General features: G+C 45.7%; 1 protein-coding gene across 2 annotated transcripts in view; it reads left to right on the plus strand.

Annotated features, from left to right (window-relative positions):
* PRKCE (protein kinase C epsilon) overlaps window positions 1–13,436 on the plus strand; it is a 543,507-nt gene that overhangs the window by 495,897 nt on the left and 34,174 nt on the right. For both annotated transcript variants that reach the window (XM_040224743.1, XM_040224744.1), the window contains exon 13: window positions 10,055–10,193. In XM_040224743.1, the coding sequence (XP_040080677.1) occupies window positions 10,055–10,193 (139 nt within the window). The remainder of the gene's footprint in view (window positions 1–10,054; window positions 10,194–13,436) is intronic.

Consider the following 13,436-nt stretch of genomic DNA (forward strand, 5'->3'; position numbering starts at 1 on the left):
ATTTGCTTTCATTACTGTGGGTGGAAAAAAAAAAGTAATTGGAGAATCATGCGATCAGACAAGTGATTCGACAGTGATTCCAAGTCTTAATGCCCAGGTACAGCCCCAGGCTGTTTATTTTGGCCATGAACAGGGATGCTCTTTCACACCTCAGGTTTCCATTTGTCTACTGCCTTCAGACAGGGGGTCTTCTATTTGGTCCAAACTGCAGTGGGTAGCTTATCAGTTACATCTTATAACCATGTTGCTATGAGTCAAGAGCAACCACCACCCCAAAAGCAAAAATTGTGTTTCAGTCCCACAAAAGGGCAAAAGTGTGGTACAGCATTTTTTTCCTCCCCAAATGACACAGCAAAATGGGATTGAGAACATGAGAGTTGATGTCAGGCAGCCCAGCTCAGTGACATCTGAGACCCTTCTTCCTCCTCTTTAAGAATGAGAGAATAATAATCTGACCAGATTCATAGACTATTTGTGAGATTAAATGAGATAATGTGTGTAAAAGATGTACCGCTGAGCCTGGGCATACAAAAGCATCTGGAAAAAAAAAATGGTGGTTATGACTTGGTTCCTAAATGAATGAACTTTTCCCTATGACTTGGAGAAAGATTTCTCTGCAGATTTTTTTTTTAAATCATTTACCTTGGTTCTGAGAGCAAATTATGCTTTTCTGTTTGATGGACAGGCAGGAGGTGCAGTCTCCTAGGCTTCTCATGTGCCATCCTGTCTGGCGTAGGGTCGTACTTGAGTGACATGGCCTCCCTGGGAGAAATGGGAGGTGGCTGCAACAGAGAAAGCCGGGAGAAAGGATGACAGCCGGTCAGCAGCATCTGCTGCCGTCTTGAGGGTAGTCTGCATTGAAGGGGCAAATGGTCTTTCTGTTGAACTTATTATTAAGTTTATGAAAGTGTTTGACGTCATCTGCCAGAAGAGCCTGGATTCCCATCTGATTAACCACAGTCATTTGCAAGTCTCCACTGCTTGCCCAAAAACAAGCAGAGTTTCTTCATAACCTCCCCCTGAGGGCCTGTTCTCTGGTGATCCAAATACTTGGCATCCCAAGAAGTAATCTTTTGCATCTCTTATCTTCACATAAATGGAAGAATTTACTGTCGTTCCTGTGGTACTCAGGCCCGAGCTTTGTGGAATTAGCCTGCTGGTGGAGAGCGCATACCAGGAAGTGAGGGCACTGAAAATGGAGCCAGGGTGAAGGAGACAGGCACATATGGGTCTCTTCCTTTAGGGCACGTTTTCAAGTCAAGAAAAACAATTTTTTTTTTTTTTTTACTTTTTTCTTCTGAGTCTCATGGGTGCCAACCCTTTGCTAAATGCTCTGTGGTTTACAGAAGAGTTTCTTGGCCTTTATTCCTGGGAAATCTAACCATCAAATTGGGGCACTATAATTTTACAAATGGCAAAGAATGAAATTTTCAGTCAAGATGGTGCTGTGGGAGGGAAAGAGAGCTGTACGCAACTTCTGAAGTGCCAACCCCAACTCACGTCACTGAGCTTTGTGTTCCCCAGGTTCTTTATCTGTAAATTGGGGGTGGTGCTACCCACTGCCCAGGGCTGTTGTGGTGAGTAAGAAAGGTAAGGGGTGTGGTAGCCTTAAGGATGTGTAAGCCCAGAGCTTAGGAACAGGTTACAGCTGTGAACCACAACCGCCCTGTGGGCCCCACTCCCAGCTGTGGAGATCCCAGGTCCTGGGCAGTTTGCTAACTAAGGGTCTGGAAGCTGTCACGGCAGTCCTGATTAGAAACACCTGTGTTGCCCCACCCCACACCAGCCCCCTCAGTCCCTACCTTCTTCCCATTGTTTTCTCCCCTGGGGCTGTAGGTGTTCCCATCAGCTGTCATTCCTCAGGCCCAGGGGAAAGGAATCTCTGATTTTTCTCTCTGGGCTAGACTGAAAGTTTCAGTCTCTGTCCCCTTTAAGTGTCAGTTGTCGCTTTCTCTCATATGTTACAGTTGCACAGGCTTCCATTTTTCATCCCATGGTGTCTCTCTCTGTGGCTTATACACAGTAGGATGTGCTTGTTAGTTGCTTTGTCATGTCCGACTTTTTGCGACCCCGTGGACTGCAGCCTATCAGGCTCCTCTATACACAATACGAGGTAATAAGTATTTTTCAAAAATTCTAGTGACTTGCCCTCACATGGCAAGTGGGTTTTAAGCAATGACTCTTAGAGATCCCCTAGAGTACTGGGGTAACTACAGTGTCTCAGGCATTGTGCCTGAGCTTTATGGCAGTGTTCTGCTTATTTTACAGATAAGAGCACTGAGTCCTAAAGATATTTTGGACTAGTCCAACACCATCCAACTAAAAAGTAGCCTAGTTAGGATTTAGATACAGAACGGTCTCACTGTCTATCAGGAAGAGACAAGTGGGGGTATCTCCCCAGCATCTCAGGTCACAACACAGAGGCATCCACAATTTCTTTGGCTTTTAGGTGCATAAACAGCCATGGGGAGGGCGGGTAGGGGTGTACAATTCTAAGAAGCCAAATTATGTATTTCAAACTATCATGGCTACATTTCCATGTCATGCTAAAAGTGTACTTTTGTTAAAAGTATAATTGGACCTACTGCTATTCTCGCCCCATCTCTAACAGATGTGGTAGAAAGACCTCAATTCTCCTCAGCATAAGAGCATTTCTTCCCCAGCTCACAGCAAACTCATTGTAGGGACCTTTGCTTTCACTCAAAGGCCCCTTTCCCTTTTTTCAACACAAAAAACTAGTATAGTTGATCAGAGAATAAAAGTTAGGGTTTTTTTTCCCCTCCTTAAAACCAACTGCTAGGCCTCCCTGCCATCCCCATAGGTTTTATAGAATTCTTTAAGGTATCTTGTTTAGAGAATTTCCTTTCTTGCTGTCTTTGGAATTTTTGGAAGAGAGCTATGCTCCTTCCCCAAGGGAGCCTTGGTCATACCATCCTGCCTCTAAATCAGCCCACCCCTGTCAGCCACTGTGACCTCTCAGACTCTGTAGTCCCCTTCTCACCACAAAGCCTTCCTTTCCCAGCCCAAAGGATCTGGGCCCAAGCAGCAGACAGAGATTTTCAGCTCAAAGGTGGGTCTTGTATTTGGCATAACGTGGTCATGGGCAGCTGTGTGGAGTTAGCATAGCATTGCTTCTCACCAACCTGAGGCCTTGGGCAAGTAACTCGCCTTTTCTAAGCATTCATTTCTTCATACATTTAAAAAGGTGGTTGTTGATGCCAGATGTCAGCAGGATTGTTGTGGTCAGGGTTCTTGTCTCCCAGGATGAAATGGCAGAGGATTCCATAGGCAGATGCACCCTTTCCTGGTAGCCAGAGCATGGCTCCCAAATCCCTCTTTGGCTTCATGATCTGGGTCAGACCATCTTGGAGCTTTTGATCACTGCTTAAGACTTAAATTTGAGAAGCAGTTGTCCACCAGAGGCCCTGCAAGGAGATGTTTAACAATATCTAGAGCCATTTTTCTTGCCTGGAGAATCCCAGGGACAGAGGAACCTGTTGAGTGCTGTCTATGGGGTCGCACAGAGTCGGACACGACTGACGTGACTTAGCAGCAGCAGCAGCGCCATTTTTGGTTGTTACGAATTGGTGGGTGGGGGTTGCTAAGAGCATCTAATGTGTAGAGACCAGAGGTGCTACCAAACATCCTACAACGCACAGGACAGCCCTCCCACAACAAAGAATTATCCAGCATCGAATTCCAATCCAATGTGCCAAGGGTGAGAAACCCTGGACCAGAGGGACGGTATGTGACCTGCTCCCTAACTCTTTCCCTCCAGTCCCCACACACCCCATTTGGACCTCTAGCAGCTGGGGGACTAATAGAGCCTCCATGGAAGTTCTCACAAGTCCTCCATCTAGTAGAGAAATACAGGAAGGTAGCCTTCATCCAGGTGCCACATGACAAGTGTGTTCTGCCTGAGGAAGAAATTATAGGAGCACCCCCCCCCCCAAAATCAGGGACTACCAAAAGTGCTCACTATCACCATTATTCTTTAGCATTGTTCTCAAGGTTCTAGTCAATACAACCAGATGGAAGAAATAGGTTAGAAATATAATCACTGAAAAGGAAGAGATAAAAATAATCACTAATACAGATGATTTGGAAAAGCCAGGAGAATCAACTGGAGAACTCCTTTACAAAAATAAAAGATCATTATAGCATCAGAGCACAGAATGGCCAGCAGAAATCAATAGTTAGTGCAAACTTGTGTAACTTGATAGAAAATATAATGGAAGACAAGACTGTATACAATAGGAATGTGAAATATAAAATAGTAACTTGGGTTATTTAGAAGTAGATTCAGTTTGCAATTAACATGTAAAATCCAGACAACAGTGCTTTAAATAAAATGCAAATTTTTCTTTTTCATGTGAATGTTATCTGGAAGTATAGGCAGTCCAGTGACCATTCCTGGGGCAGGGTCCTTATCTTCAGGGTTGAAGGCGGCTGCTAGGACTCCAGACATTATAGCCACATTCAAGTTATAGGCTAGAGGGAGAAATGAAAAAGAAGAGTAAGGCTCTTCCTTTCAAGGAGACTTTCACACATCTGATTGGCTAGAACCTAGTCACATAACCATGCCCAGCTCTAAAGAAGGCTATAAATCCTAGTTTATAGCTGCATCACTGTGTGCTTGGCTTAAAAGAAAGCCACTATGGCAGAAAGTGAGAGTGAATATTGGGACCACGGGCAGACTGCCATGAAATGTAACAAAAAGGTAAAAGATCTATGAGAGAGAACTTTAAAATGCTCCTACAGGACACAGACGAGACTTGAACAAATGGAAAGACAAACAATGATATTGAATTGGAAGACTCAACATCACAGAAGGATCAATTCTCCCTGAGTTAATTTATAACTTTAAACATGTTTCCAATAAAAACATCACTAAGATTTTTTTTAACTAGACAGATGATTCTAAAGTTCAAATGGAAAAATAAATAAGCAAGAGTAGCCAGGAACTTTTGAAAAAGGAGAAGGAGGGGACCAGCCCTATTGTCAATTAAAATATATTTTAAACCTACAATAATTTAAAAAGTGTGGTACAGATCAATGTTATAGAGTGAAGAGTAAAGAGTAAAGGAATAAATCCAAATACATATGAACATTTAATACCAGTATTTGATAAAGGTAGTTTTTCAATCAATGAGTAAAAGATGAACTATTTAACATATGGGATTGGGACACTTTACTAAAAGTCTGAAAACAAAGTTGGATCTATACTCCCCACATTTTATCAAGATAAATTCCAAGCATATCACAGACTTGTCTTTATATAATGAAAGCATAAAAGTACTAGTGAAAAACCTTGGGAGAATGCTTTTATGACTGTGAAATAGGTAGAACAAAACCTTTCAAATGAAAACATAAACTCTGAAACCTATAAAATTAAACATCAATTCACTTACAACAAAAATAATATTGGCCTGGCAAGAACTGGCATAAGCAATGTCAAAGTCAAAGAGTAAACTGGGACAAGCACATTTGCAATTCTTAGCCCACACAAAGGTTGTTTCCTAATATAGAAAGAACTCGTGACAATCAACAAAAAACACACACCACAAAAGGAAAATGGGTAACAGACAATTCACAGAGGAAAAAACAAAAATACAGAACACTTTTAAACATAGGAAAATTGCTCAAACTTACAGAGAAACCTAAGGATATATACTGAAGTACTGCTTTTACCTATCGGAACCAGAAACCTGGTAACACACCAGGGTAGCAAGCAGGAACTATCACCTACGCTTCTGGCAGTATAAATTGTTCAACCTCCAAGGAGAGCAGTTCGACAACATTCATCAAAATCTACATTTTTGTACTATTAGACTCAAATTTCTAGGATATATGCATAAGTACCTTCATATATGTAAAGATTTCATATATACAAGCTAAGTCACAGCAGCACTATTTATAATAGCACAATATTAGAAGCATCTTAAGCAGGCCCCCCGAAATTATGATGGAGTATTATGCAACCATAGAAAATAATTTGGAGGCTCTTCATGTACTAAGACAGAAAGATGTCCAATATAACCAGTAAATAAGTAAAAGATACAAGGTACAAATGAATGCATATGACAAGCTCCCAGTTAGTTAAAGGAGGGAAATGAATGTGTATTCACATTTTCTTATTTACATCTAAAGTGTGACCAAGAGGATGCACAAAGAATAAGTTAAAAGCAATTGCCTGTAGCGGGGAAGGGACAGAGGCAGAGGGGAGAATATTTCCTGTATGCCCTTTACAGTTTGAGTTTTATACATGAATGTATTACCAACTGAAAAAGATTGAGTGAAACTATTAATAGATCAGCTTAATAAAGGCCAGTCACATTGGCTCATATATAGGGAAAGGGATGTTGCTGTATTTGTTTCCATTATTTAAAAAAAAAGAAAAAAAAAAAACCTACTCCTTAAACCAAAGGATTAATGATTTCAAAATGTGGTGTTGGAAAAGACTCTTGAGAGTCCCTTAGACTGCAAGGAGATCAAACCAGTCCGTCTTAAAAGAAATCAACCCTGAATACTCATTGGAAGGACTGATGCTGAAGCTCCCATACTTTGGTCATCTGATGCAAAGAGCTGACTCATCGGAAAAACCCTGATGCTGGGAAAGATTGAAGGCAGAAGGAGAAGAGGGTGACAAAGGATGAGATGGTTGGATGGCATCACCAATTCAATGGGCATGAACTTGGGCAGACTCTGGGAGATCGAAAGAGGGAGGCCTGGCATGCTGCAGTACCTAGGGTGGCAAAGAGTTAGATATAACTTAGCAACTGAACAACAACTCCATAAACAATGTTCCAGTCCTCAAAAGTGCCCTGACCTTGTATTTGGGGATTGAATAGAGAAGGATTGATGTCTAGGCAGGAGCCCCTCTTTGCAAAGCTGTCAGTCCCCAAGTTTGGCAAGTACCTACTCCTTGCTCAGCCATGACCCAAGGACCAGGAGAAATTTCTCTCGAAAGGAAAAGTCCAGTCACTCTGCCATGCAAACTGGACTGCAGAGAAGGCAAGGCTGGGAAAGGACTGTTTCTGACCCCACTACTTGGGGAAGCTTAGAGATCCCTAGAAAGAGGCAGCACTAGAAGCCCAGAGGAGAGAAATCCTGGGGCAGGAAGAGCAAGTAGAAAGGCAGGGAACAGCAATGCTGGTTGGAGAAGGGAGGGAGACCACGAGGGGACCACAGTCTTCAATCGGCTGCGCAGCAAGCAGAATTTCAAGGCTACCCCCTTCCCCGGGAAGCCTTCATCCCCTCCCCTCCTCTCTCTTTCTCCACCTGAGCAACCCTGGCCCTGGGCTTTCCTGAGCACTGCCATCCCCTGAAACCCCACCTGGGAACTCACTGAGAGCCTGAGACAGGACATGTTTGGTCCCTGTGGTATTTTTCTTTTTAATGAGACTAGAAGACCCCCCCAGAGAAGTAGAGTTCCACTAAGGGCCTTTCAGGCACCCAGGGGTCTTTCAAGCTATGCTAATCTTTCCTGTTACAAGGAAAGGAACATAAATCATGAAGTCTTCCCTGGGACTTGGTTTCGTGTGGGGAGTTGAAGTTTAGATAAATATAGACGATGGAGGGGGAATCTGAGGAATATGTCAGGCACCAGTGACAAGACAGCAGGAAGAAATGCTTTGGCCTGGGGCCTCCCTTCGCCATAGCAGAGGGGCAGCTGCCAGCAAAATGTGCTCCGCCCTGGTGGCCACCCTGGCCTGCCTTCATCAGGAGTGGCTTCTCTCTCCTAGAAGCAGAGGGGCAGAGAGCCCAGGGATGATGTGCGCCTGGGCCAGGGCAACGGAGGGCAGAGAAGAACGGGAGACAGGGAGGAACTGAAGGTTCACCTTCTCTTACTCTGAGTAGGAGCCCCAAGCAGAAGGAAAGGCTGAGCCTGATGGACCGGAAATGCTGAGTCTCGATTTTCAGAATGAGGGCAAGGTTCAGGCTGGCTCAGAATCTACTGAATCTATTCCATTCACACAGAAGCAAGTGAGACTCCTGTGACATAACGAACATTTTCAAAGAGAGTGCTTTGAGCAATGGCATGCGGGGCTCCTTTTAAATTTGGGGGTGGTGGCTGGCATTGAGAATCTGTCACTGAGAAGGCCAGAAGGTGGGGGAGTGTCATACCCAGAGGCAGTGGTGCCCAGCTTCAGGTTCTAGATCCATCAGGACCCCGTCACCTTACAGAAATCACTTACCTCTTCCGTCTTCCCTTGGTTAGTTTCTGCCACTGTCATGCAGAGAGCGCTCTTCCTAACTGTCAGTTGTTCAGAATACGACTGTGGTTTGTCGATGACCAGGCACGCTTCCCGCGGGCTTTGGTTATTAGCAGCCTGAGTGTTGCTGTGGTGATCGTGGTGGGCAGGGGTGGGTCTTGGAAAGGCAGCTCCAGTCTAGAGAGCAAGTAGGGGCCCTAACTCGGTGGGGCCCTGAGTCAGCCTCAGCCACTCGCACACGTTTGCAGGACTCCCAGCTCCCTCTCTGTTGCCTCATGTGTAAAGGTGGTAAAGATGGGCTACTTTGACACTCTCACCACAGTAGTCCTTCCCACCAGCGCATGAGATTACAGACCTGCACAGGACCTACCCCTGTAGTGATTGTCCCCCAGGCTACCTGAGCCCAGGCCGGGTTCCTCTCTCGTCATTTCCCACCCTCATCGCCCCCACCAGAACCCAGCCTTGACCACACACAGAGGCCAGAGAGGGGACTTGGTGAGCCCTGGTCCCAGGGGCTCGGCTGATCGGATGCACTCTTCTTTCTGTAGTTCCCAGGCATTTGCTTAGAGCAGCACATTTTATGTGCTTTCTTCTTTCTCAAGAAGTCCCAGCTGTACGAGGAAATGGGGCCACGGGTGCGAGACAGGCCAGCCTTAGAGTGCTTCCTGCTGCACCTTTGCACTCAGGCCTGGATTCCTGACAGTGGCTGGAGTTCAAGTGCAGACGCCAGCAGGCCTGTGAGAAAGGTCCCTCTTGCTCTGTGTGCTGTGGAATCAGCTGTCTTTGCAAGACCCCCCACCCCCACCCCAGAGTGACTGCTGAGAGAGACCCAGGGTGAGGACCTCCATCTGGATCTTTCTATGAGATGGGTCTAGAATTTGCAGACTTGCCTGATAGGGGATTTATCATCCAGAATCCTAGGTTATATGTGAGATCTTATGTGGAACCCCAAACTGTAGAACTGGCCATGTGGGAGCCGCACTGCCTGAGGCCTGAGAACCACCCAGCTTTATGAGTCCTGGGAATTGCAGCTAGTGTGCCTTCTTTCCTGCACTCAGACCGCCCCCCCTCCCCTCCGCGGCCTGCTTGCCCCCAGGAGACTGAGTTTGCAAATGCTTCCTGCTTGTGCAGGCTGGGCTTCAGTTATCCTCGGCCCCTGAGCATGAATTTCAGCTTCCTTCTTCCTGGTGTACTAGGCTCTTCGTGGCTGTTTTTAACATGCCTGTCCTAGCTCGCTGTATCCTGGGACCCAGTGCTCTGGCCTCCTCATTGTCTTTTGCATCTGTCATGTTGGCCCTCCCCTCCTTCCCGCCTTTTCTCTCTGTGTTCTGTCCTTTCTCTTGAGACTCAGTTTCCTGGAAGCCCCCACTACCTACACCAGCCAGCAATGATCTCCCCACTGAAAACAATAGCTCACATAGTGCCTTGTAAAGTAGCACTTGCTTCTTATGTGTTCTATCTGCTTCCCTGGTTTCAATATGTCAGTCCTGTCCTTCCAGCTGATTCCTGTGATTAACTCATGATCTGAATAATACAAATTTCCACATATAGTAGTGTTTCAATGAATAGCTGCTGACCTTTTTAAACCAAAGCAAGGTTTAAACATTCCTGAGGTTACAGAAATTCCTCCCTCGTGTTGGAGTGAATGGGTGTCATCTTTGAGGGGGTGGCCATGTGGGTGAGAGCCCTGGACTGTGGTCGGTTATTGGCAGGTAAAGCCTCCTTGAAGACTTCCCTTTCTGTAGCAGATTTCCCTGAGATGTGCATATCTCTCCAACTAGAAAGGTCATATTGGGATAAGTGAAGCACTAATCATGTGGTTCTGCCCTGTCTTATAGGGATTTGAAACTGGACAATATCCTTCTGGATGCAGAAGGTCATTGCAAGCTGGCTGACTTTGGGATGTGCAAGGAAGGGATTCTGAACGGTGTGACGACCACCACTTTCTGCGGGACACCCGACTACATTGCTCCTGAGGTAAGACCATGAAGATAAGGGGCTACCTCCTCCCACTGCCAGGGCTAAGGCCTGAGTTCATCCTCAAGTGTTGGGGTCATCTAGCAGTGCTGGGTGAAGGCTCTGGAAAACCAGGATGAATTCCAGGCAGGAGGGAAAAAAGGAAAGGTAAAGGCATATCGATTTCTCCATAAGGAAGTGGTGGTGATGAGGAGAGAACGGCGAACTGAAAATAACAGGCCATTCCCTGAAGCTAGCCAGGCCCTCACTGAGCATCCCATTTCATCCCAGTCCAGAACCATCACAAAGCTAGGACCAAGCAATGTTTGTTGACTTGTATTGTTTTTACTTTTCTTAAGGTAGCGCTGTGTTTTATTTTTTTAATTATTTATTTAGCTTGGCTGTCCTGGATCTTGGTGGTTGCACAGGGTTTTCTTCGTTACAGGGAACAGGGGCTCTCTCGTTGTGTGCCCCCTCGTTGTGATGGCTTCCTCATCGCGGAGCACAGGTTCTAGGGCATGTGGGCCTCAGTAGCTGCAGTTCCTGGGCTCTAGAGCACAGGCTCAATAGTTGTGGCTCATAAGCTTAGTTGCTTCATGGCATGTGGGATCCTCCCCAGTCAGGGATTTAACCTGTGTCTCCTGCATTTATAGGAGGACTCTTTACCACTGATCCACCAGGAAAGCTCTGTTTTCACTTTTTAGTAACCAGACTAAAGGAACACCATTGATAAAGGCAGAGCTAAGCTATACAGCTTTAATTGCCTACAGTAAAACCAAAAATTAGCTGCCATTTCTAATGTATCATGGATTCTGCATAGCAGGCACATAAGGTTAAGCAGGAAGAGGAGAGCATCTGAGCTGGCTTTAATGGAGATCAGAGATGTTCACTGTGAGCCTCACCAATGTTGCCTTTTATGGAAGTTGCTTCGATATTTTGTTCATCATAATGTGTTTTCTTTGCTCTGAGTTTTCTCCAGGTCAGTCTTCCCAGACTGAGAGATATCTGGTGTGGAATGATTCAGATTTAAGACATAGTCTATCACAGATACTTAATAAAAATGGTCTCAAGGGTTCTGAAACATGTGAGGTAAGAAGGAAGTACTAGTCCCCTTTAAGCATTGTCCATTGTGAGTAGGAGTTAGCACAGCCAGATTTCATTTCTTTCCAGTGGGCACTGTTCGAGCATCTGCTAGACACAAAGTGGTGTGAGGATGAAGAATTACTGAGACCCTGGTGGCTCTCCTAAAAGGCCTTTGTGTCTCAAGAGAGTGACAGCTAGTTAAGCAGAATAAATAGGTACACAAGATGGTAACCTCAGGACTCAGGGAAGGTTTCTTAGGGCACCTGGTGGATGAATTGAGTTGCAGAGAGTCAGCAGGATTTCCTTTGGTGGTATGCAGTGGGGGGGCGGGGGCGCATTCCCGAAAACAACAGGAAGGGTTGGGGTGGGTGTGGGGCAGGGGAGGAGATTCAGTATCCCTGGGCTCTGAATCCTTTAAGGCAGAGACTTTGTTTCTAATCTCTGGCACACAAATCAGTCTCTTAGTAATGGTTTGTTGAATGAATAAATAAATAAATAAGAACTTGTAATACTCCAACATGAGCAAAGCCTGGGGGATGAGAACATTCTTGGCCTTTTTTAGAAAGGAAGATAGTATGGCCAGAACAGAGGGTTTCTTAGTGCTCTTAGTAATGAACAAGATTAAGAAAAAGGACCAGGGAAAGTGGCCTTTCTTCTATAGGATCTGTGGACCCCCTGAAGGTTTCCCAGGGGAAGGAGGGGCATCATCAGACCTGTCCCAGAAAGAAGACAGGCAACAGGAATGTAGATCAGAAGCTAGAGGGCCAGAGAAGATTGGTTGAGAGTTTTTTACAGCCCAGATAAGACACAAGGAGGCCTGAGGAGGTTCGCAGAGTGAGGATGGTAATAGGTAAAGTCTCACTGGAACCTCTATCTTCTAAAATATCTGAAGAATAGAAATTTCAGACTGCCTCTACTAGTAAGTTCTTTTAGCGGAAACATTAGGAGTTTAACTTTCAAGGAGAAATTGAAAGCAAGGGCTCTCAGTTGAGACCTGATTTTCCACCACCTTCCTCATTCACTCTTTATCATCAGAATGGTTGGTTCTAGGCCCTCTGTGAATTGATGTCAGAGTCAAAGGCTTGACAGCCTAGTGTAGTAGTCAAGGACCCAGCCCAAGACAAACATTCACTTTATGATGAACAGAACACCCACACAACTTTGATGAAAGGCAATCCATTGGCAAAACTCACAGTGGATAACTGTGGTTTCTGTTTTATAGGGACCCAGACATTGTGCCTTCTCGCTCTGTACTTGTGTCAACTACGCAGCATCACTGCTCTGAAATGCCAAGCAATTCCTGGCCTTACTGTAGGCAAATTATAGCTGATAGGGGCATTGCTACCTTTATCAAAGGGTCACTGAGAAGGTTAAATGAAATTATGCTGCTAAGGCATTTAGCCCAGTGCCCAGACCACAGTAAGTATGGGGTCAACAGTGGCTCCATCACAATCATCATGGTTGTTGGGTCACGCAGTGGGGTGGGCAAAGCACAGTACTAAGAGTTGAGAATCTAGGCTGGACTTAACCACAAAAGCCCCCATGTGACCTTGACCAAGTCACAAAATGTTTTTGACCCTCAGATTCCTCATCTTTCAAATGGGAATGATAATTCCTGCCCTAGCCGCCTCATCAAATGTTTTGAGAATCTAATGCGATTAGAGCATGGAAATGCTTCAGAAAGCATAAGCCTATATCCAAATAGGAGGGGTTGCAAGGTGCCTGGCTAACCCTGAAACCAGAGACACCTTCTGAGGCACTGACTCTACCCTGAGGCTTCTCTTTCCACCATAGGCCCTTGGCTGACCTCCATGGCACCCCCTCCCCTATCTCCTCACCTGCTCCCCAGACAATGGTGGCCAGCCCTGGGAAGTGCCTGGCGTCTTTAGGCCCAATGCCTGCTCTTCTTCCCCAGCTCTGACCCATCTAGGGGTTGGCTGCCATGCCAGGTACCCTCCCTTGGCATGTGAAGACTTGCCTTCTCACCAGCTCCATCCATGACAAGGTGATTTGGAAGCAGATAATTAGGGTCAAACCTGAGGAGGATTTTATTAAAGATGCCACCCCAAATAGGAAGCTTCTGGAGGGGCCTGGGGAAAGGTGGGCCGTGCAGCTCTGGTGGTTTCCCTAGCACCATCCTGTCTGAGCACACACAGGGTCACCTGGAAGCTACCTCCCCAC

This window comes from Oryx dammah, unplaced genomic scaffold, assembly GCF_014754425.2.
Source record: "Oryx dammah isolate SB20612 unplaced genomic scaffold, SCBI_Odam_1.1 HiC_scaffold_25, whole genome shotgun sequence".
Lineage (NCBI taxonomy): Eukaryota > Metazoa > Chordata > Mammalia > Artiodactyla > Bovidae > Oryx > Oryx dammah.